Source organism: Centrocercus urophasianus, unplaced genomic scaffold, assembly GCF_019232065.1.
Source record: "Centrocercus urophasianus isolate 14NV4802_14NV808 unplaced genomic scaffold, USGS_Curo_1.0 seq_42, whole genome shotgun sequence".
Classification (NCBI taxonomy): domain Eukaryota; kingdom Metazoa; phylum Chordata; class Aves; order Galliformes; family Phasianidae; genus Centrocercus; species Centrocercus urophasianus.
This window is the reverse complement of record NW_024885000.1, coordinates 2,246,428-2,269,618: the sequence shown is the minus strand read 5'-3', so window position 1 is coordinate 2,269,618 and position 23,191 is coordinate 2,246,428. Positions and strand designations below refer to the sequence as shown.

Below are 23,191 nucleotides of genomic sequence, written 5' to 3'. Positions count from 1 at the left end.
TTTGACTTCCAGGTGGACCAGCTCACTGGCTCTAAAATCAATTGGTTTCAAAGGCAATTATGGCCTGAACAGCCCATCCTTGGCCCAGATTTGGTCCAGCTGGGTCAGTTCCAGTTGCTTTGTTACCAGCATGACATGGAGATGTTGGGTTGTGTAGGTGAGCAACAAATGCCAGAGAAGTAAGAAAATGAAAGTTTCCTCCTGTTTGGTCATAGCTCAGATTAATTCCGAAATTAACATTTGAGACATGTTGTGTATAAGCAGTAGGAAATACTGCTATTAGATTCTGGCTGAGAAGATGTTCCAAAAAGGTGAGCATGGGTCAGCATAAATCTCCCTGGAAACTACATCAAGTGAGCTGCATCTTATCATCTTTTATGACCTTTTCTACTGATGAGATCACACGAACAGAACAGTAACGTACAAAGGATCAATAGATGAGACAAATGCAAGTAAGATCTACTACAGACTCCAAACAGGTCAATTCCAGTGATCAGTCATGTAACAGCCTTTTATAAATGCAGCATACAAAAGGAACTAAGCGGCTCCTAACCCCCGTGCTGCTGCCGCCTATTAACAGAGCACACTGTGAAGGCAGCAGTCTAGCGAAACAAAGTTCAATTCCCAATTGAAATTCTCACTCTTGCAGAAACAGAAGGGCTGTTTTACTCTTTTCTGCACTTCAAAGCCAGACATCAACAGTGCAAGCAAGAAGAAAGGATGTTGTGTCCCGCCAGGGGCTGACAGGCAGCAGCGTCACGGAGAGCAGCGACGCGGTGATGAGCAGCACAGAAATGCTGGGAATCCATCAGCGCGGCGACCTCGGCCTGCTGCTGATCGTTAATGCTGGGAGAAGGCACTTTAGCAAGGGAAAGTCTGAGGCTGCTGCTAGCATAGTGTATATTATCCATACAACACTGCTCAACGCTGTAAGCTTTTGTTTTCTGTATACCGTTAAGTTGTCCGATGCATAACAAGTGCACTGCACAGCATAAATCCTATAAACCAAAGCCATGCAGAGTTTTATTCAGTGGCAGCTCAGTTATTTTTACAACCTGCATCTTTCCCATTCCTTCGATTTTGGTTTCTCCCAGGCTTCAGCTCTCTGCAGCTCGGTGCCAAGCAGCTGCCCAGGCTGCGTGGTTCTCACTTCAGCTACAAAAGGAGACAACCTGCTAGCAACCTCCCTATGTCTGTTAATAACCACAGCAAGGTCTAAATTCCCTGCTTCCAAGTCTGTAATTGCACAATAAATACTTGCTTAATAAAGCTGACTTTTGTTTTGTAAAGTGCCTGTTGGTTATTCGTAGAAATGTGATGTGGAAATGGTCTATTAAGTCCCTTCTGAAGCATCCCCTGAGCAGCTGCAGAACTGCTCGCTCTGATATTTTTCTGGCAAAGTGTTACACAGTAAATAAGAAGATTGTGGCAGAAAGTCAAAGAAGACATTCAACATCACACGTTTTGAGTATGAGATTGCATTTCTCCTAGTTGCAGAAATAGAGGTTTGCTACGTAGGTACGACGGTGATAAAATTCTCCATTTCTGTGATCTGAATCTTTGATGAAAAATCTAGGAGGGAAGGACAGCAGCCACGGCAAGTTCTAAGCATGAACTGCATTGCCCCACATAATGGGTTTTGTCTGAATAGCAAATCCAGCTACAAAAGCTTGAATCTGGAAATAACAATGTGGGGGATGTGCATATTTGTAGCTGAAGTTCTGTGTCTGTCCTTCTCCTCCATGCCCAGGTAGCTTCAAGTATACCAACCAGCACGAACCTACCGAGGGGTTCACCCCTTTGGCTCGGTGCAGCTCCTTTCCAAAAGGACAGAAATCCCATTTGCTAAATATACAGACATTAGGAAAGTGAGAAATCCTGCCAGAAAAATGGGAATCAACACAGCAGTTGGTGTCTGCAGCAGGAAGGTGCAGCCTCACTCAGGAGCAGCTCTCATAGTAGGTGACTCGCTTATGGATGGCGTCCCGGATCCTGCCCACCTGCTCCTGAAGGCCTGACAGCCTGGCTGACTTGGCCACAAGAGCTCTGTTGCTTTCTTGAATTTCTGTCTCCAAAGCTGAGGAGAGAGGGCAGGGAAGGTTTTGTGAGATCATAACTGGAGGAAGGCATTGTGTGCAGCCTGCCTTCCTGGACTGAACCCCTCCTCCCTCCTGCACCCCTCTCTTCTGCCCTAAAAATCCCAACCTCTCTGGCACCCAAAAGTCCCAGTTCACCTGCCCATCACCCCGAGCTCAGAGGCTTACTTTCCATACGGAGCATCATGTTCCACGTTTCCTCAAAGAGAGCTTTTGCCTCCAGATCTATGCTCTGCACACGGCTGCCCTGTGCTCCCAGCGCAGGGCTCTGCCCCTCTCTGCTCTTCAGCTCTGCATACATATCTTTCACTCGTTGGAAAGCCTGGGGAAAAGTAAATTAAGCAGCAGCACATGTAGGACTGAGCAAATAAACTGGTGAAGATTTACCAATGTTGAACCCATTTTAAATACTAAAGAGATACTGTGCTAGAGCTCTGCAATCACGTTAATATGCAGATGCACAGCGTGCTCACAAAGATGCTGACTGGCATCTGCACGGGCTGCTCTGCCTCAGGTGGGGCAGAGAGCAGAAACAGGTCTTGAGCCAAAGGCATTAAGATTGAGAAAGCCAGAGGGAGCACGGTGCAAGGCCAAATACCTGCTGAGCCCCGTTGGCCTCCTCGCTTGCTGCTGCTGCTGCCTGCTGCGCATCGCCGGCCCGCAGCCGGTTCTGCCCTGCTGTCTGCTGCAGCCCAGGGAGCCTCTCTGCCAGCACAGCCAGCTGGGCTGCCACCGAGCCCACGTTCTTCTCAGCTGGACCAAGCACTGCCTCGATCTACAAGCAGAATGCTCCATGTTAAGAGGGAAATTGCAAACAAAACCTTTTTCTTCTGTGCAGTGAAGGCCCACGGATTTCCTCCTTGCAGGCCTGGAGCTCAGAGAAGCAGACAAGTGAGACCCAAAAGGGAATAGGGTGTTGGTTTTTTTTGCACAAAATATCTCACCCACTTTGCTGGTACAGGGCTGTACCCCACTGCAAAGCAGCAAAGCAGCAGAGAGCAGGAAGCAGTGCTGTTATTTGGGAAGTCACTGAGCATCACTTACTTCCTCAACGCGCTCCTGAATGAACCGAAGGGAAGAACCTGAGCCCCTGATAGCCCCCTGAGCCTCCAGCAGCACTGTGTTTGCCTGTCTCAGATTCCCAACAACTTCTTCCACATTGCCTTCCACAGCATTCGCCCGGTTCCTGGAGAAACACAAGAAACAGCCAGAGTGAGTGTGGAGAATTGCATGGACTGGATATCAGGACTGCAGGGGCAAAATAAGCAAGCTGGGGAAGCAAGACAATACTGTAATGGAGAAGGCTGTGATCACCCCACACACATCCAGACACAGTATAGAATAGCCATAGAGCAGATTTCCATTCAAGAGAAGTGTTACTTCCATTTCACATCCCCAAACAGAGGAAATGAACTGAGAAGGGGAGAGATGTAGAAACAACTGCTTTGCAAGGGTGCAGGAAAAAGAATTAAAGGGAAATTAAAGGGAACCAACTTCACTGCATACTATCTGCTTTCCATTGGGACTATTTAGACTGGAGGACAGAGCTCCCCATAGTGTCATGGTTTTTCATTGGTATTCCACATCATAACAGAAGCCAGACTGCTTTGTCTCATCGATTCCAGCGGGCTAAGCAGGTGTCAGACACTATAAAGGAGTTTACATACTTATCCCACTCACCTTCTCACCGGGATATTGCTGAAAGTCAACACATGACAAAGCAGATGCTCCAAATTTGCAAGGGCTCTGTGTAATTGCTTTTGAAGGGGCCATGGGATAATCCTCCCAACTTTCACCCAGAAAACAAATAGCCCATTTAATCCCCTCGTGCTCTCTTGTGTGATCAGAATGTGGGTCACCAATATCAATAACAGAGCCACCCCATCATCTCCCCTTATATGGTCTTGAGAAATGGAGAGAATTCCCTATTACTTTTGGTATAGAGTTTCTTGCTCTAGGATCCATAACAAGATCTATTCTTGGCAGCCAGATCCTTATTTGAATCAAAGTATCAGAGAAACCTCTGTAGAGACTGCAAATACATCCTTTTAGCCACCATGCATACACAGAAGCACAGTCAGATTTCACTCCAGCTAAGCATCAGCACATTCCCTCTGGCTCAGTGACCCTCAGCTGCCGAAAGCCTTCAGCCAAGCTGACCTGGCCTGTTCTGCCTCCTGCTGCAGCTGCTTGGCCTTTGCAATGTCCTCGGCTGTCTGGGCAAGTATGTTCTCTGGGCATTGCAGCTTGGTAGCCAAACTTTGAATCTCATTCATTTTCCTCAGGACTGCAGCAGCATCCGTGGGGAGACGTAGAGAGAGAACAAACTCGCTGACTTCCTGGATTGTTGCAGGGTCCGTGTCTTTGTCTGCATGCAAACAGAGGAACAACGTCAGACAGAAGAGAGGTGAGAGGCAGGAAGGTGAAGGCAGATGTCCAGCATGATCTTACACGTCATCTCTTCCTTTCAGACAGCTGCCAGAATCTACTCTAGTTTAATCAACAAGCTCAAGTTGCCGTCCTTAAAAGGCAGGCTCAGTATGAACATGATCTGCCCCATCCTGATGAAAATGGAGCACCAAATGGAAAGCACAGAGGGACTGAGGCACTATTGCGCCCCACGTTCCTGCAGAGCACAGGCAGGGCTTGCACCACTGAGTAGATAAGGCTGTGTTTCAACACAAGCCCTTTTTATTGCACAAATAAAAGTTAATAAATCTGAGGAATCGGAATCAGGCAGAGCCCAAGGGACATTAGCCCAGTGATTAGCTCAGAAATATCTTCCCTCATCATTAACACCAGGCAGCACCAAGTGACCTGATTTTCTTATTCAGCTAATGCTCGTGAGGCTTATTATGTTATTACAATCTGTCTGTGAACAGTAAGTCATCCCACTGGTTTATAGGACAATGAGGAATTCTCTCACGATTAGCAGCCTGTTCCAGAGAGACGTCCATTTATCTCCTGTCCATAAGGTCACTGCTAAACTCTTCTACACTGTGGTCAGTGCTGACTGCAAACCTCTGGGGAGCATCTGTCGTGGTTATGGCTTGCCCTTGGACCTGAGGACAATGAGAGACTCCCAGAGAGGTCTGGATAAACCAGGTAGCTGAGAGTCTAGCCGGGGTGAGCTGCTCAGTGACTCCTTTGTACACTATTCTCATACATAATATCACTGTAAAAATTGGGTTTTCCATGCAGAAGCCAACCTGCACACACACACACACACACACACACACACACACACACACTGTGAGCTTGCACACTGCTACCTGACAAGAAGTTCCGAACTTGCTGGATGAACTGCTGGGCATGCCGGACATCTCCATCAATCTGGGTTCTTGTTATGCTCATCTGTTCCATCAGCCGCAAGGCATTGCTTTGAATCTGATTAGCAGATGCCTCCGTTGTTTTAATCTGCAAAAACCAAAATCCTGATGGAGTCATTCCTACTTGACCTGGAATCCCAACAGCCCTCCCTAAACCCTCAGTGAATTGAGCAGGTCACTTTGAAATTACACTATTTCCATTTCTAACATGCCATCGTTTTCAAGGAGCATAAATGTTAAAGTCTGAGGGCTGGATTTGCAAAGAAAGCTCCCAGAAGAGGCAGTACCATTTAGCTTTTGCAAACCCATTTGAAATGGATTCTGAATGACTTTGAAACCTTGCTCAATCTGCACAAGCCCTTGGAGGCTGTAGAAAAGAGGTGCAGCAGCACGAACACGAGCACTGCGGGCTGCATCAAACGTCAGGGCATCCCTGCAGATTCTGAGGTATTTCCACATCCCTCACCCTTCTGTCATCCCAGTGCTAATCCCAACACCATGAGGAGGCCAAGTTCCAGCTTGTTAGTGACATTCCCACTGGAAATACGAGAGCAGCTTTCTGCCCCTTGTGCCGAGGCCGAGACACTGCGCAGACAACTGAACCTCAGACCAAGCTCCAGGCTGGGTGTTTTATGGTGGGCTGCCCCTCCATGCCCACCCCTCAGACCTGCTGGCACTCACCAGCTGTGCTGTCTCCTTTAGCCGTGCACTCAGGCTGTCCAGCTCCCCTGCAGCTTTCCCAGCCACACGCAGGGCCCCACCGGCTAATGGCCTGGCACCACGGCAGCTGAGGCCATCCCCGCAGGCCATGCCACCATCTTGTGGGCACAGCAAGCCTTCACACTGCGCTGGGGTGCACATCTCTGTTCGGAAACCACCACAGATCTGGAGAAGAAAAGAGAAGCAGGGTGGTGAGGCCCGCACTTGGCTTTGATGCCTTCTGAAGTCAAGCTGGAGTCTCACAGGGACCTCCGTTTTGAAGGAGGCGCCATTTTGGCAGAGGCCGCCATTTTGGCAAGGGCCGCCATTCTGACAGCGGCCATCATTTTGACAGGGGCTGCCATTCTGACAGGCTCTCTCCAAGAGGCTGAGGAACACTGTGTGCTGTGCAGCAGGAGCTCCTCTTGGGGACACCCTCAGAGGCAGCCCAAGCAATGGCAGTGACTGGAGCATGTCTGCTTGGATGCTAGCGGCATGCTGGCACATGGAGCAACCACTTCATTGACCCTCAGAACAGCAGCTCTTCCCTCGTAGAGAAACCCTGCTCAACCTCTGTAATTTGAGTTCAGACAGTAGGATGAGGAGGTCTGAGCAGTGTGTTTGATTGCCTGGCACCTTCTCATGTTGCTACCCAACAGAGAAGGCACTGCTGCAGGGCACGGGCAGGTGCACAGCCAGTGCAAGCACCAGCCCCCGAGTGCTCAGGAACACGATGGTGCCCTGCAAAGCAGAGGGGAGGCTGGTGGTCTCCACAGCAACCATGCATTAGGAGGCACTGAAATGGATCTCCATGGCAATAACAAAGCAGTGAAGGAGAAAGAAAAGGAACCTCATCCAGAAATTAAGTGGGTCTGTGAGACAGGAGAACTGACACGTGAGAGAGTCCTTGGAGGAAAGATGCGCATGGCTGGGAGGGGGTGGAAGGAGAGCTTGGGTGTCTGCTGTCTGCAGCAAGGTTCTGCTCTGATGTCCACAAGCAGAGCTTTGCCATTCAGGGCAAGTCTCTCTGAACAAAGTCTTCACCAAATCATTGAGATTGGAAAAGACCACTAAGATCCTCTAGTCTAACCATCAACCCATCACCCCCGTGCCCACTTCGTCGTGCCACAATGGGCAATTTGAGCAAAGACATGCGACCACTGGGTAAGACCTCTGCCCCTCAAGCTACACAAGGCCCCATTGACAACTATACAAGCACAGAGAACCCCTTTCTATTTTCACCTTATTCACGGTAGGAGTCAGATTGGGAGATGAGGCCATCTGGGATCTGAGGGCCAGCAACTTGCTGCTGTGCGTGGCAACTGCTGCCTCCAGCCCTGCTGCATCCCTGCGGCTCTCCCTGGACGTGGCCAGCAGAGTGGCAGCAGCAGCAGCAAGGCTGCTGGCGTTGGTGGATGTCTGGTGAGCAGATCGGATGGTCCCAAAGGCTCCTGCAGGAATAAAGGCGGTGAATGACACAAATGCCTCAGTGAGTCATAAATGCAGCAGAGCTACCGAAAGGAAGGCACTGACTATACCCTGTGAGTGGATGTGTGCATGGAGAGGAGGGGGACACAGCTAGAGTGATTAGTCATGAAGGCACAAATAAAAAGCTCCTTTTATTTCCAAACACCTTTCAGCCATTCCTGTACATAGAGCTGCAGAGCTTTGCTGAAGGACTGACCTCATGTTTAGGACTCTAAGACTGAAACAAAACTAAAGCAAAAGCCATGCGTGTGCTGATGCAGGGCTGTGCTACAGCTCTCTCCCAGCCTTTCACACCGCCAGAGCAGAGCCCCACACTCTACAGTAACACAGGGGAGGCAGCAGAAGATGGCACTTGGACAGCATTAGCTGCTGCAAGGATTTAATGGCAACCTACCACCAGCAGCATCACAGGGCGTAATTAGATCTTCTGAGCACCTGACAGCTAGCTGCTGATTCTCCTCCACCCCTCCATCCCTTCCATCTGCACACAGCCATTACTCCTGCAGCCGCCCCCAGCTTGATGACGCCTCCTGCCTGGGCTCAGCCCTATCCGTGCTGAGCTGTGGTGTTGGGGTGCTTTGGCACACAGTGCTGTGCTGGTGGGAGGGACATGGGGCTGCATACTGAGCTGCCCAGCCCCAACAACCATGGGAAACAGCCCCAGATTGGTCAGAGATGAGGCAGAGCAGAAAGCATCTCTCACGCAGGAGGGAGAGAGGATGTTTGCTGTTCCTAAGCTGACAGACCGAAAACTTCTCCATCTCCTCCACACAGCCACTAGGAAATCATCAGCTACATAGTCCTATTGAGGTTAACTGTCAGCCTCAAATGAAGAGTTTAGAGTGGTAGTGCTGTACCTGACAGATCTGTGCTGCGGCTGGTTTCAAACTGGGTCTTCTTGCTCTGATACTGGGCACTGATGGTAAGCAGGCTGCTATTGAGAGCTTCAAAGTCATTTGATAGAGAGGAAGTCACATCCAGAAACTGAAAGTTGGGATTAACGCCTTGCATTTGCTCCCTGAAAAAAAGAAAACACAAAAAACGTGAACTTGAGCAGAGAGAAAAGTGCATGTAGGCAGAGAGCAGGACTCTCACTACAGGTGCACCAGGTGGGACTGCAGGGCAGTTCAACATTTCGAGTTACAGAAGCAAAGCAGTGCATCCCTCACCTGATGGCAGTGAGTGCATCGCCCAGCTGGGCCAGGCCCTGCTCGGTGGCAGATGAGTGACCAAGGATGCCCTGTGCCTGCTGCACGCTGCTCTGTGCCCGTGAGAGCCGGAGGCCCAGGTGGGAACCCCCAGGCAGCGCCATGCTGGAGTTACTCAGGCTGGCCTGCTGCAGGCGCAACCGCAGCCGCTGGATGTCACCATCATAGGTGTGGAAGCAGGGGTGGCAGGGCTCACAGCTGGGGTAGGTGCTGCAGTGGTCCCGTTGGCACTGGTCACAGCGGGGACCGGTGACACCTGGGCGGCAGAGGCAGCGGCCTGTGGATTTGTCACACCCCACGTCCTCGGTGCCCTGGAAGTCACAGTTGCACTCTGGGGAACGGAAAGGGGAGAGAAAAGGTGTGAGGCCCATTGAAAGGAGAAAATAACAACAGATCAGATCCTGCTAGCTGGATGGCAATGCAATGCGCAGTGGGACCCACCCTGGTAGCTCCACAGTGCCAAGGACAGAGGTGAAACAGCGTGGAGAATGCTGATGTCAGAACATGGACCAAGTGCTGTTTTTCTAGAACAGTGGTGATTTCACAGTGCTAAGAAACGCTGTGCCAAAAGTGAACGTGATGCACCCTACCTGTGCATCCTACCCTGATGTCTCCAAAGTGCCTATCTGGGCAGGCCTGCTCCTGCTGTGCAGCAGAGCACGTCCGCCCCGTGAAGCCTTCTCTGCACTGGCACTGTCCTGTGAACTGAGAAAGGAAAAGGACGTCAGGGAGGAGACTCAGCACTGCTTATGCTCCTGGAAAAGCCCTCCCTGGTGAGTGCTGAGCTGCTCCCCAGCCTTTCTGTCACCTGTCAGCTTCATCTCCTACCTGGGGGCAGGAAAACCATAAAAGGAGTTCCCAGCCTGGGAGAGAGATGAAGCAGAGCAGAGGAAAGCGGCACCTGAAGTAAAAGCAGCAATTATACTCCGCAATGCTTCTTAACAGATGCAGGGGCACAGCAGGGAGCACAGCTCCCCAGTGCTGTGGAGGTGAAATGGAAATAAGGCGTTTTGTCACCAGCCTGCTGTCAGTCTTCTCTACACAGCCCATGTCCTTGGATGTGGGTGCAGCGATGCCAACAGCAAAGCTGTGGGGCCAGGTCTGCAAACAGCCTTGACTCATGAGCACTGCAAAGCTTTAGGTTTTGTTTCCAAGACAAAGGAATCGCCCACAAGAAACCAGTTTTTGAGCTCAGGTCTCCTCCCTGTGTTGTTTAGAACCTATCTTTGGCTCTCTGTTTCTGTAACGGCATTTTTACATTTAGCTATAATTTTCCCAGTTATCTGTTAAGGCTGAAGTGACACACATGCTTTCCGTTGACAAATGAGGATAATTAACTTGCCGTGCCTGCTTGAAGATCTCTTATTAGGATTTCCTTGCTAAATAAATATCAAGCCTTTTAGTGCGGCTTAATCTTGCCTCCGTAATTATCACCTCCTTTTATTTTCCTGTGTAGTCTGTCATAGTGCTTCTAGGAAAACAAGAACAGATTGCAGTAGGAAGTGCACTGCCCATTTGTAGAAGCTCTCAAAATTGGAACAGGTGCTTTCAATGCTCTGAGCAGTCCCAGGCTGCAGTGCTGTCCAGCAGGACAGCTTCCATTGGCAGTGATACCCCCAGCTGCACTGAAGCAGGCAGAGAAAACAATAACAGATATTGCTGGAATGGTTTCCAAAGGGAGCACCATGGCCTACATAGCTAGTGACCACCAAAGGATGCTCAGAGCACTACCTGGTTGCAGTGGGTGCTGTGGGAACCACTGGGGTTGCACTCACAGGGCCGGCAGCCCCGGCCGCTCGCCATGTCCCAGTGCCCAGCTGCACACTGGTCACAGTCGGTGCCCACCACGTTGGGCAGGCAGGAGCAGCTCCCCGTCTCATCATCGCAGGGCACATTCTGCCGCGTTCCCAGGACGTTGCAAGCGCATCCTGAAACAGAGAAAGGTTCTTTGGATTAAGATTGGGTGCTGAGCAGCAGCCTGGCTTCTCGCAAAGCTGGGAGGCTGCTGCCTGAGACATGCTCTCCCACTCCTCCCTTTGCAAAAGAGCTTGGCACAAAGGTCCATCCCTGCTCTTGTACTTGCTGCCTGCTCAAGCCTAGCAGCCAGACTCAGCAGCCCCAGAGACCTCTGTTCCCAGCACAGACAGCGTCCACCCCAAGCTTTGGCTGCCCTCTGCTGCACACAGCCTGTCTTGCCTGTGCTGCATTGCCTGCAGCACCCCCTGCAGCTGCCTGCATCAGGAACAGGGCACAGCCCTATGCATGCCTTGAACCCTGTTCTCCCTATCCCTGTGGCCAAACACATCCCTGAAACAGGCCACAGCCTAAGCAAGGAGCTTTATAACGTTTTGCAAAACGCAGCTACATCTCAGAAATCCCAAACCCAAGCTGGCTGGGAAGCACAATCCTTGCAGGAGATGCTGAGGGCAGAGGTGCAGGGGCTGTCTCACAGCATACTCACTGCGGCAGCCCAGGGGGTTGGCATGGGCCAGCTGGGCAAAGCCTGGCTTGCAGAGGTGGCATCGTTCTCCCTGCACATTCTCCTTACAGATGCAGTGTCCCGAGAGCGGGTCGCAGACGGAGCCTGGCACCGTGCCGTCTGGGTCACACTCGCAGGCTGGAAAGGTGTGAGAAGTGGCATTGCTGAGCTGCCTTCAGAACAACTGAGGAGTATGAAGGGGAGATCACTGGGCACTCACGCTGGCAGGCTTCAGGATGGGTGAGATCCTGCCGCTGGTTGCGGAAATAGTTGGTTTTGCAGCGCTCACAGTTGTTTCCCTCCGTGTTGTGCTGGCAGTCATCGCAGACACCTCCGCTCACCCCACCGCTGGCGTGGAAAAGCTCCGGGTCGAAGTGGCAGGAGGCCGAGTGGCCGTTGCAGTTACACTCTAAAAAAAAGCCCAAACAGCCCATCTGGTGCTGCAAGTGTGCAAGCCCTCCAGCAGCACAGGACACGCTGTCACTAGAGGGTGCCCTAGTCCCCTGCATGGCACCTCTGCACGCAGTAACAGTCCCAGTACGGAGCTGAGGCATACTGGGCAAAGCAGAGCGGTGCCAGGGCATCCGTGATATTGCCTGGCTGCAGCCTCGGCGGAGCAGAATGCTTTGGGAAGCCGTTCTATAGAGACAGCTCATACTCAGGAGGAGGAGGAAGAGGGGAAGGCTGTCACCGTACGCTGGCACTCATGGGGGTCGTTGTCCTCCGCGGGGGCCCAAGGGCGGTCATTGTAGAGGGCAGCACAGTGGCCACAGTTGGGGCCAGCAGTATTGTGCTGGCATTCGCAGCGCCCATGCACCTACAGCGGAGAGCAATTACTCTGTGAGAGCTCAGAGCTCAGCCCCTGCAGCCACCAAGCTCCCAAACTCCTCACAAAGCCTCTCTGCCTCCCTCCCCACACAGGACATGAGTTAATGGCCTTCATTCTCATGGCCACCTTCTCACGGCTGCAGGCAAAATGGGCACTGCTCCCCCCAGTTGCATGCAGCATTGTCCCCAGGCTGTTCTCTACATCACGAAGCTCACCATGGCATGGAGGTCCCTCGAAGGGATACAGCGGTCAGCGTGGCCATTGCAGAAGCAGCTTCCCAGCACCTGCATTTCAGTCACCGCATAGAAGCTGCTGGGCGAGCGGTAGCTGTGGTGCATGACGTGTGGGAGCTGGGTGAAGTTGATCCTCAGGTTGGTGAACTGCCCCAGCCCTGTTGGGGACAGACATTGTGAGAGGACAGCAGCATCAAGGTGCCATCTGCAGAGATGCCTCGCGCTGTGCACAGCGGGCTCAGAGAGAGCAGCACCAGCACCCCGAGCAGATGAACCATCAGCAAAGGCCTAAGGCTGCTCCTTGGCACTCTAGAGGCAGCCATTGGGCACACAGCGGCTTAAGGCTTTGCTTGAAGAAGAGCTGTTCCAGCCCTGCATCCTCCATCACCCCTTGGAAAACCACAGGCTGTGTCTTCCCTCCCTTTCTCAGACATAACAGAGGCTGTTCACTTACTATTAACAGACTGGCTGTAAGAGGTAGTAATGGTAGATGCCAGGTCTTGGACACTGAATTTCACCTTAGAAGGAATTAAAAAAATTAATTAAAAAGCAGAAAAAGCAGAGTGCTGTCTTCTCAAACTCTGAGGGTAAGGGTGTGCTCCAGACCCCAGCCACCACTTAAGGCAGAAAAAAGGCTTCAGAGATGCAGAGGGTTTTGCAGAAAGATAACCTAATCCACAGAGGAGTGAGGGCTTTCCCTTAGGAGCAACAGGAATCCTCCAGAGCCCCCCACTGGATGCGTACAGCATCACTGTATACAACATTGGTAAAAGTTTTTTGGGCTACCGTGTGTTTCTGGGACACCACACAAGCCACCCACCCCAAATCCATGGTCACACTATGGGGCACAGGCACGTGGCTGGAAACCTTTCCATAACCCACCCAAGTGCCCCAGATCTCACCTTGCCCCCGTGCACAGGGTACCCATGCTGGGCCTGCAGAGGCTGGCATCGAGCATCCCCCCAGCTCTCTGGGGCACCACGGGGGATGTGGGGAAAGGCAGCAGCACAGTCAGAGGCCAGGTACTGGTACACCTCCCATGTGTTGCCAAAGTCCATGGAGCGCTCAATCAGCATCGCGGCGGGCAGCGGTGACTGTAACATCAGGGAGAGAGGGACATCTGCAAGGTGGTGCTGTGAACTGGTTTCCACCCAGGGCTGGGGAGATCTTCATCCTCATCATCATACTCCTCTCCTTCCCTCCAAAACCTTGTGTCCTGTGGGCCTCCATCAACTTTTGAACCACCGGGAACCAGCAATGCCCACCCATCACCACCCACGACTCCCCGTGAGAAGCACTACTGCATACTGACCCTGAAATCCAGCACGATGCTGCTGAGCTGGAACTTCTCATCCAGATCCAGCTGCAAATAAACGTGCTCCATGCCTGTGGGCACAGAGAGATGGCCTCAGAGATGCAGGACTTCAGGAAAACACACCATTTGGCTGCCAAGCCATCTATTCCCCTCTTTCCCTGAATCCACTGAACCCAGCCCTGTTGGGGACCAGCACTCACCACTCTGGGATTGCCACCAGCGTGCGCGCCCAGCAGAGGACAGCATGTTGGCCACACGGTGCCCATTGCGGGCGTGAGGCAGCCGGGAGTCACACTTACAGCATCTCATGTTCCACTGCAAGGAGAGAAGGTGAGTGGGAGGTGGGTGGGATAGAGCACAGCCCTGGTGCAGACCCCACCAGCACTGGACAAAGAGCCAACACACTGGGGACATCACTGAAGAGCACACGGCATCAATGGAGCTGAGTTATTGGAGACCTGGAGAACTGCCATCATGCGCCAAGTGGTACCCAGGACCAGAGTGGTTACCCTCATGTAAAAAGAGAAAACTTATGAATGAAAGGGTTAAAAACTAAAACCGAAAATTGTTTTGACCGAAATATATTTCGAGCAAACCATCAAAAAATACTTCAAAAAAGAAAAAAAAAATTTGTTCTCCAAAACTGCAAATCCCAAAATAAAGCTCTGGGCAGCTTTTCAGCACCAATTTGCCCCATGCCGATGGCCGAGCAGCTATTTGCTTGGGTGAGCACAAGGGTCTTCCTCTCACATCCCAAACCCTGTGCGGGATTCAGCCACCTCTGCACTCTCCCCTCCAAGAGCAGTGGCAGCAAACAGCTCAGCGGGTGAAAAGTCAGTAGGTGGGAAGTCAGGTGACTCAGAGTTCAGCCCTTTACTTAAGCAACTCATTCAAGCAGCAAACAGAGACGTGGCATGGGCAACGGGGAAATCAGGATCCCCGGGGAGCAAACAAACACCCTGCTTTTGACCAACCAAGCAACGCGCCGTGCTGGTGCTTCTGAACGGCTGCCGGGTACGTGGAGCACATGGGTGGGCTCAGAAACATTTGGAAAGAGACAGAGAGGGATTGAGCAAGAGGCAGGGAGTGGGAAGGTATGGCCAAGGGGGGAGGTGGCATGGAGAAGCAGATGGGCATCACCAAATCGGGGGGTCCTGCAGGTGGAGCTGAGGTGGTTGAATGGGAAGGCTGCAAACAGCTACTGTGGATGAAACCCAAACACAGACCCTGCCTGGTGGTCCTAGCTGCACCCCAAGGCAGGAGCTGGCTCTGAGCAGGAGGCACTTTTTGGCCTGGAAGCCTCTGAGCACTGTGCTGGATATAGAGAAGAGATCCTCAGCTTAAACCACTCTGTTTCCACAATATTTTCCACTCTTTATGTTCTCTGTCTATAAATACCCCAGAACAGGACTTGGCTAACTACAGCATTTATAACAATATTGCAGAGTAAGCAAACACAGACCTGCCACTGCATGATGGTGCAAGTTCCCTGGCTCCACCACCTCCTCCCAGCACTGCCAATAGGAACCAGCAGCACCGTTCTCTGACCCAGAAGCACCATTCCCTGACCCAGGCAGAGGAACTCGCTGCAGATAATGACTGCTAGCAGCAAAACAGCAGGAAAGCTAGAGCAATTATCCACAGAAATAACCTAGCAAACAACTGCTAATAATGATTAAACTTCCCAGCAGTTGTGACTCTGATTAGAACAGGGGAGGATGCATTTCTGCAAGGGAAAAGGTTAATGTCAGCTAAATTATTCATTAGGAATTACTCATGCATGCTTACTGAGACCATTCACACAGCCACAGACGTGAGCACATCCCACAGCTACAACCAGTGTTGGCTGCAGTCGCACTCAGAACACGGAGCTGAGCAAAGAGGCAGCTCACAGCCACCACGTCTGGGGGCTGTGCAGCAATCTTTACCAATTCACAGCTTCCTAGCTTTATCCCCCAGAGCAGCCTCGGACCTGAGTGTGGAAAGTTGAGGTTTTTTTTCCCCTCTCCCATCCTCCACCTTTATTAAGGCCAAAATTAATGCTGGAAAGCCAAAATTATTTCATGCACTTTGAGCAAATTGTGAAATTCCTCTATTGCACAACATGAGAATTCGCTATTACTGACTGTGCATGTGTCTCAAAGTTCCCTGGGGCAGAGGGAATTACCAAAAATGACGGCCCAGCTCTGGTCTGAAGGAAGGTTTCCTAGGAGCACACCTTTCCCCAATTCTCCCCTGCATATTTACCAGCACAGAAACAGCTTCAGTGGATTCATCAGAGCCAGCATTGCCAGGAATAGAGCAGGGCCGTGAAAGTATGTGACAAAATGGAAGTCAATAGGTCACAGTTTCTAAACTCGGGCCCTCTCCATCTCTACCCCAGCAGCAAAGGCTCCCGGCTGTGTGGCAAATCAGAAGCACCAAGAGCCACAGTGAGTCCTGGTAGCTAGCAGATGGGTCTGCTTAGAAGTTCACATTGACTTCAGTGCTGCCCTTGGAGCAAGCCAAAATTCAGGTCATGGAGATCTTGGGAACAAATGAAATCTGGTCGAATCTTTAGAAAGGTAACTCATGAGGGGGTCATTTGAGAGGAAAAGCAAGCATGCTGAGAATAGACAGACTCTTGTTTTACAAGTAAGTGGTTGGAGAAAAAATAATCTATGCAGAACAAACAGCTGTTGTGAAGATGAGCATATACGACATAGAAAAGCAGAGCATGTGTGGATGGGCTGCATGAGTGGAAACATGCATGCACCTATGAGTGATGGACAGCTGCAAAGACCAAAAGACACTCTTGGGACACTTTGCAGAGTTTGGGGATGCCCAGACCCATCCCTGTGCCCTGCTGCCACTCTGCCTCGTGCTGCTCTCTGCTCTCACCCCGTGCATGGGGGGTGCCTGGCACTGGCTTTCCTTCCTCATTTCCCATGTAGGGAATTCCCATTCTCACATGTAGGGGCAGAAAACTTCAAATGACCTGAAGCTGATGGCCTCTGACCAAAGTATGCTAAGTAGCTATAGCTGCCATTTTCATATGAGTAAAGAGCCCTTAAAATAAAACCTGGCTGAGGTGCATCACTCAAAATAAACTGAAGCGACTCATTCAGCACATATGAGAAGCCAGTGCTCTCCGGTCATGAAATAGAGACCTTTAGGAACTCCAGGACCTTGGTGGTCCAGTGCCAACACAGCTCTGTGAGTCAGAGCTCTGCCAGTCAGCTCCAGGCATGCGGCAGCCTCGTGTCTCCTGTGCAATTAATATCCTATTGCGATAGGAATCACTGCCCCAGTTCTATTTGGGGAGTAGAGGGCAGGAAAAATTTATATGTATGTAGAGAGATGGAGCATTCAAAAATAGAGTTGGCAGCAAGAGTAAGTTAAATTGGGAACAAAGACACCTGTCAGAGCTCTTAGGCAATTCCCTTTTCCAGCCCCACAAATTCCCTGCTAACACCAGCACTGCGCACCAGGCCAAGCAGGGATGTGCTCCATCTGCTTTCCATAGGAATATGCTGTAGAAGGACCAATAGATGTGTCACTGCAGCTGAACCTCCTGTGAGCAAACTGCGTTCATAACATGGGACTGTACTTCAATTCTGAAGCACAGATGTGTGTCTTAGCCATAACCCCCAATGCCATTCCCATGCTGAGCCGGTCGGAAGCAACAGTGAGCTGAAAGCACAGAGCACTCTGTACTCAGACTGGTGTTGCTGGTGATCCCAAATTCAGAGGTGATTGCAGGGCCGGGACAGCAGCAGGGCAAACATCTTAGGCACGAGGGCTAAGGAAGTAAACTTCATTCGTCCTGCTTGAAAGCAAGCATGTGGGCGCCTGTTTTCCTCACCCAATCTGTCCTCACATCATTTCCCTTCAGAAAAGCTTCACTTAAAGCCTGCCACGATGACAGTCTGCAAATCTGTGCTGCACGAGCTGCTCCCCACCCCACACGTTGTAGAGGCCCTGCTGCCTCTGCAAGGGGTGACGTGATGTCTGAGAGCATACGTGGGAATTTGCACTCAGGTGGCAAAAAAAAGATACAGAGAATGGAGGAGGAGAAAAGTGGGAAACTGCCTTTTTCCTCTGTGCATTGCTGCAGGTAGAGACATATCCCTGCACCAGGAACAAGGTGTGTCTGAATGCCAGAGATGTGATAGCACAGAGCAGCACCACAGCTGCTGAATTAACTTCAGCAGGGCAGGAATTATTTGGTGCAAACCCTCAGCATTGTGAAGCATCATCAGCTCTGCTTTGAGCAGGAGGGGAGATTGAGGTTGGATGTCAGGGGGAAGTTCTTTCCTATGAGAGCAGTGAGGTGCTGGAACAGCTGCCCAGAGAGGCTGTGGACGCCCTGTGCATCCCTGGAGGTGTTCAAGGCCGGGTTGGATGGGGCCCTGGGCAGCCTGGGCTGCTATGAAATGTGGAGGTTGGTGGCCCTGCGTGTGGCAGGGGGTTGGAGCTTTGTGATCCTTGAAGTCCCTTCCAACCCTGGCCATTCTGTGATTCTGAACTTGGGGACCTCCTCAGTCCCATCTGACTACAATTCTTCCCTGCTTCTGAGGAGGCATTTTTCTGTGTAAAGGACCTGAGCTTGATTCATGATTGGGGTCTGGAAAGCAAACGAGCTGCAGGGCCCAGGAACGTTTCAGTGGGAGCTTCCCTATTCCAACACACTCAGGAATCCCAAAGGAGCAGGCTGTGTGGCTTGGACCAGCATCAAGCCAACTCACGCAGGTGGAAACAGATGTAACCATCAGACGGTAGCAGCAAGGCAGACAGAATCGTTACTCTTCAACATATTCACTTTCACAAGCATCAGCCCGTGTTTTTCGGGAGCAGCCAAAACCAACTCAGTGCTTGGGCACCATAGGGAGGGATGCCACAAGAAGGGATCTGGGTGATTCCCACCTCATACTGCTCACATCCACCAAATGCCCATGAACAGCGAATGCAAGCAGGCAGAAAACCTTACGCAAGCAACATTTAACATCCTATGTTTCCCAGGGCCAGGGTGTGAAGACCCACAGAATGGCCACGTGCCCATAGACTGCTCCCAAAAGTGGGAAACAGAGCAACAATACAAAAGGAAGGCAAATCATCTTTTCCCTATCTTGCCTATTCTTTAAACAAAAGATGTCACAGTGATTTGCAGAGCGGTTTGGGTACTACAACTGCAGTTCTGAATAGGCCCTTCAGCTGAAAGCACTGCCAGGCCCTGAGGACACAGGCATCTTCTGACATGAAGGCCAGGGCACATTGCTGCAGAGTGAGTGCCTTTATGCTGTCCTTGAAGGGGCGGCCAGGCCAGGAGCTGCTAATCCACATGAAAGCCACACCAAGCCTCCCCTTGGTTCCCCTCATTGCCTCCAAAGCGCTATGTTTAGCATCCAGACAGAAATGAGCAAGCCAGCCTTGAATCACACCTGTCTTAGTCTTTCCACGTGCATCAGTGCCTTCAGGACATCAAATTCAGGGACACCTTTTTTTTTTTTAGGTGTTTCTTTTATTTAGTTTTCTTCTTTGCCTTCCCTGCCACCTTGAACAGCCGTTTCCTGAGCTCTGAGTGATTTCCAAGCCAGGCCATTGGTCTGTTTGGTTTCCTCCCCCCTACTCTTTTCTAATCATCTCCACAGTCCCTTGTGCTATAAATGGCAATCCCGAGTCTCCAAGGGATGGAGCAATCAGTGGTGCAAAGTATAAAGGTTAGAGGGATCCGGAGCAGACAATGGAGCAGGGGATGCAATCCAGCAGCCCAGCAGGATTGCAAAAGAAGCCCCCAGGGCAGCAGGCAGACGGCTCATATCAGCCAGCTGGCACCAGGCATCAGCACCCACAGCAACCCCTCATCCCGTGCCCTCTGCTGACATTGCAAAACCCACTCCAAATTTGTACCTATTTGGCACCAACACACGAACCAGGCAACAAAAAGAGTCAGTGAATACATTTGACTATTATATGGGATGAGAATAGGAGGGGAAAAGCGAGTTTGTGAGACTCATCTTGGCTTTAATTAGGAAATGCTCAGCATAAGGATGTCTCCAAAGATAGAAGCTGGAGTATTCACAACTTGTAGCAGCCATCACAGCTGCAGAAAAGAAATGAAGGTCTCCGATTCCAGCAAAGGAAAGGCATTAAATACACAAAGCTTCTATTCTCAAAGCTAGAAGTGATGGAATCCAACTCAACATACCAATGTTAACTGTTCCAAATTCCTTTAATGTCAGTACTTATCAGCATAAGGTGCTGATTCCACTGACAAGCTCTAAGGAATACAAAACCTGGATGTTTTAGGGATCTGAAGACCAGCTGGCCACCACCACCTCTCTGCCTCCCACCAATTCCATTCCAAACAGGTATTTGTGCTCAAGGTATTTTACAGAAAAAAGCTGGCTCATTCCAGCTGGATTTCACTGCACAAAGCACATCCTCATAGAGGACTGCTGTGTCCTTTCCTCCTGAGCGCCTCATCCAAGCACCCCCCCAAGGTGCTCCTTGCCTGCCCTTCACTGAGCCCATTCCAACCTCTCCAGCACAGCCACATTTCCAGATTAACACAGAGAGGTATAAGGAAGCACTCGCATCACAGACAGCACCCCTGCCTGAGCACAGAGCTGAAAAATGCTGTGGAATGAGCCATTAGCTCTGACTTTGGATTCTGGTTACAGCTTTGGAGCCTGGGAACATGCAGCTGCAGCTGTTATCCTCTGAGCACCACTTCCTACCCCCGCACCATTTAATTGGAAACAGCCGCTTGGCTCAGCAGCTCTTCCAGCAAAAGCCTTGGAATGTTCCCATTTCTGACAATTGAAAAATGAATTTAGCTTACAGCTAAGGAGGCTGGGGACTGGATGGCTTTGGATTTTTGGTTGCAAAAGCTTCCATTCTGCCCATTGCACAGCTTGTTCCCTGCTCGTGCTCAGCTTCTCTGCTCTGATGTGGTGCAGAGGAGGACCCCAGGGCTGGAAGGGATACAAAGCATGCAGGGAGAGAGACAAACACCCAAAGTAGATCAAAAACATTGTAAAGGGTAGAAAGGATGGGTAAAGGCATCAGCATCCCTACACAGGCTTAGAGCAGAGGGAGCAGCACGTACCTCTCCGTGCGGTGTGCAGTACGTCTCAGGCTTGGTGAGGCCACAGGTGGAAGAGGCCATCAGGTGCTGACCCCGTCCCAGCAGGAGGTCCCCACTGGGGGGATAGCAGGCCCCATGGGAGCAGGCTGGCTGTGCTACCCCTGGCTGTGGGCAGGCTGCAGTGGCAGGAGAGGAGAACACAGTGACTAAGGCAGCAGGTTGGCCTGGGACAGAGCTGCACCTGGACACGCCAGAAAGGATGAGGGTTCATCCTTGAATTGCCTTTTGTTTTTAATAGCTTAAAATAGCTTTTTGTAGCTATTGCTCCTGAAACTCTTCTTGATAGGACACATCTCCAGAATCCCAACGTCTCGGTTCCAGGGATGCTCAGTTCCCTGCTCACTGTACTTAGCAACCCAGACTGGTTTCCCTCCATGTACCCACAGGCCCTGCAGGAGGTTGCTCAGCACAGAGCATCCTCTTCCCAAAGCACTATTACTGAACGCCAATTGCAGTGCTGTTAGTACAATGTTTACCTAGCAGCATTTCTTAGCCTCAAAGGGAAAACCTTCCTATCATTCCCTTCTCATCAATAAACATAATCATCCAATTACTTTTGCAAGAAATTTAGCTATCCATAAACTCACATTGCTTAAACCATGGCACACACGGAAGCTCTAGGCAATATAACTCACTGCAGTACTCATTTACAAACCCAATTAAAAGATCAAGGTAATTTCCAATAGGCAACAAACAGCTTTCCCTCCCATTTTTCCAGAAACATGGAATGTTGAGCCTTACCGAGGAGGACAAATAATGCCCACAGCCAAAGCTGGCAGCAAGACTCCATCACGCCAAGGACAAGGACACACCTAGAGAGGAATTTGCAGTGTAAGCAAAAATATCAGAAAATACCATCTTAAACCTCATCCTGAGCACTTTACATTCCTAATCTACCTAACTTTAATTGAACTAGCAGGTGAAAGTCAGGAATAATGTAGAGGGAACCCCTCAGACTGTACATCAGATGAGCACAGGGAATCGCAGCCCTTCACCAAACAGGATGCCCAGTGTCCCCCAAGCTGAGCACAAGGCAGTCCCCTTCCCAGGCACTGTCTGTGGATCTTTGTGTTGTTGCTGAGGTGAAGCACACAGGCAAGAACCGCCCCTTGCTGTCTGCAGAGCTCCAATTTCTGCCTGCCTGGCTCTGGGGACCCCAGAAAGCCACAGGCACACACACAGCATCAAGCAGTGCCTGAGGAGCCCACAGCCACCCCATGCTGCTGCTCCTCAGCCTGGCCGTGCTGCTTGCTGCCTAACGCAGCTCCAGCTGGAACATCCCAATGCCCTGAGCCTGGGCAGAGAGCACTGATAAGTGCAGCTGCTAGGGGAGCTGGGCAGCCAGCAGCACGCTCCACTCCAGGAAGTTCCCCCACTGCTGTCCTGTGTGACCGGAGCCCCATTCCCAGCCTCTGAGGTGCCCCAGGTCCCCTCCACATACCTGCCTGGTGGCGAGGGCTGTCCCCAGCAGCTGATCTCTGCAGTCACACCCGTCTCCAAGTGCTGTTGCCTTCCTGTTTGGCTTTTAACAAGCTTCTGCCTCACCTGGAAGAGAGGTGCCCGTGGGTGTAGCAGTGATAAAGGCGTGATTCAGGCACTGCAGACATCCCCACCCAGCTCCGGGGAGCTCAGCTGCTCCAGACTTTACAGTGTGACAGTGGTGTGAACAAGCAAGCCTGCAGGAAATGATCTCGGGTGCCTCAAGGCACGTCCCTACAGGGATGTCCTTACCCCAGGATGTGCCCCAGGTGTGCTTGGGGCTCAGGTGGGTGCTGCACCCAACGGCTTCGGTCTCCCTCTCCCCAGTGCCAGGCTGCACAGCCAGCAGGATGAGGCGCTCAGCCTCATGCAAAGGTTTGGTGCACCCTGCTCAGCACCCCGACCTGGGGATTTAAAGCCCAGTGAGATTCTGTGTGGGTTGTAGCCGTGCTGTATATTCACACACCAGGCATCAGCCCACAGATGACCTGGAGGAGGGATGGGGCTGTGCAGGCTGCAGCACGCATCTCTCCTGTCTCCAGCAGCGGAGCCCCTCGAGGCACAAAATAGTTCTCAACCTCATCTTACACAATCTACAAAAATACAGTACTGCAAAATAACCGGCTGTGACAAAAAAAAAAAAAGGCAAAGAAGAAAAGCACAATTCTCTTTTGGGTACCAAGAGAAGTGCCACGATTTCCAAAGAGACTCCGTATTTATCACACCAGGATGGCTTTAACGGCTCCTTGGGAGCCTGCAGGAAAGTCACCACGAGAGCAGCCCTTCTCCCCTGCCTGGGGCCTAATGCAGACCTCTGCTGTGCTTGGTGCTTCAGTGCTTTACATCAGCATGCAGCAAGGCACAGCTCCAGCACCCGCAGCACTGCTGAACTCAGAGGTGCAGATTT

At 51.3% G+C, this 23,191-nt stretch overlaps 1 protein-coding gene across 2 annotated transcripts; it reads right to left on the bottom strand.

The window, feature by feature from the left end:
* Positions 1-354: 354 nt before the first annotated feature.
* On the bottom strand, positions 355-22,426 carry LAMB3 (laminin subunit beta 3). Of its 2 annotated transcripts, XM_042833522.1 has the most exons (23): positions 22,247-22,426; positions 21,547-21,617; positions 20,767-20,921; positions 13,877-13,991; positions 13,674-13,747; positions 13,264-13,455; positions 12,816-12,879; positions 12,344-12,519; positions 11,996-12,116; positions 11,520-11,708; positions 11,282-11,437; positions 10,552-10,748; positions 9,411-9,525; positions 8,782-9,151; positions 8,470-8,630; positions 7,367-7,575; positions 6,107-6,310; positions 5,369-5,513; positions 4,257-4,464; positions 3,141-3,282; positions 2,695-2,871; positions 2,265-2,418; positions 355-2,077 (listed from the first exon to the last, which is right to left on the bottom strand). In XM_042833522.1, the coding sequence occupies exons 2-23, from the start codon at positions 21,593-21,595 to the stop codon at positions 1,941-1,943; spliced, it is 3,510 nt and encodes a 1,169-aa protein (XP_042689456.1). In that variant the 5' UTR covers positions 21,596-21,617; positions 22,247-22,426; the 3' UTR covers positions 355-1,940. The 2 variants fall into 2 exon arrangements, with proteins under 2 accessions (XP_042689456.1, XP_042689457.1); XM_042833523.1 differs by lacking the exon at positions 22,247-22,426 and having other exon boundaries at positions 21,547-22,168.
* Positions 22,427-23,191: the final 765 nt, after the last annotated feature.

What these genes read in the sequence shown, in the direction of transcription:
- LAMB3 (XM_042833522.1), bottom strand. Translation starts at nt 21,595, where the DNA reads ATGGAGTCTTGCTGCCAGCTTTGGCTGTGGGCATTATTTGTCCTCCTC. An exon ending in ACAGCACCCACTGCAACCAG is followed by an intron (nt 9,526 to 10,551) that starts GTAGTGCTCTGA and finishes TTCCTTTCTCAG; the next exon opens with TTCACAGGACAGTGCCAGTG. An exon ending in TAAAGGAGACAGCACAGCTG is followed by an intron (nt 5,514 to 6,106) that starts GTGAGTGCCAGC and finishes TGGTTTTTGCAG; the next exon opens with ATTAAAACAACGGAGGCATC.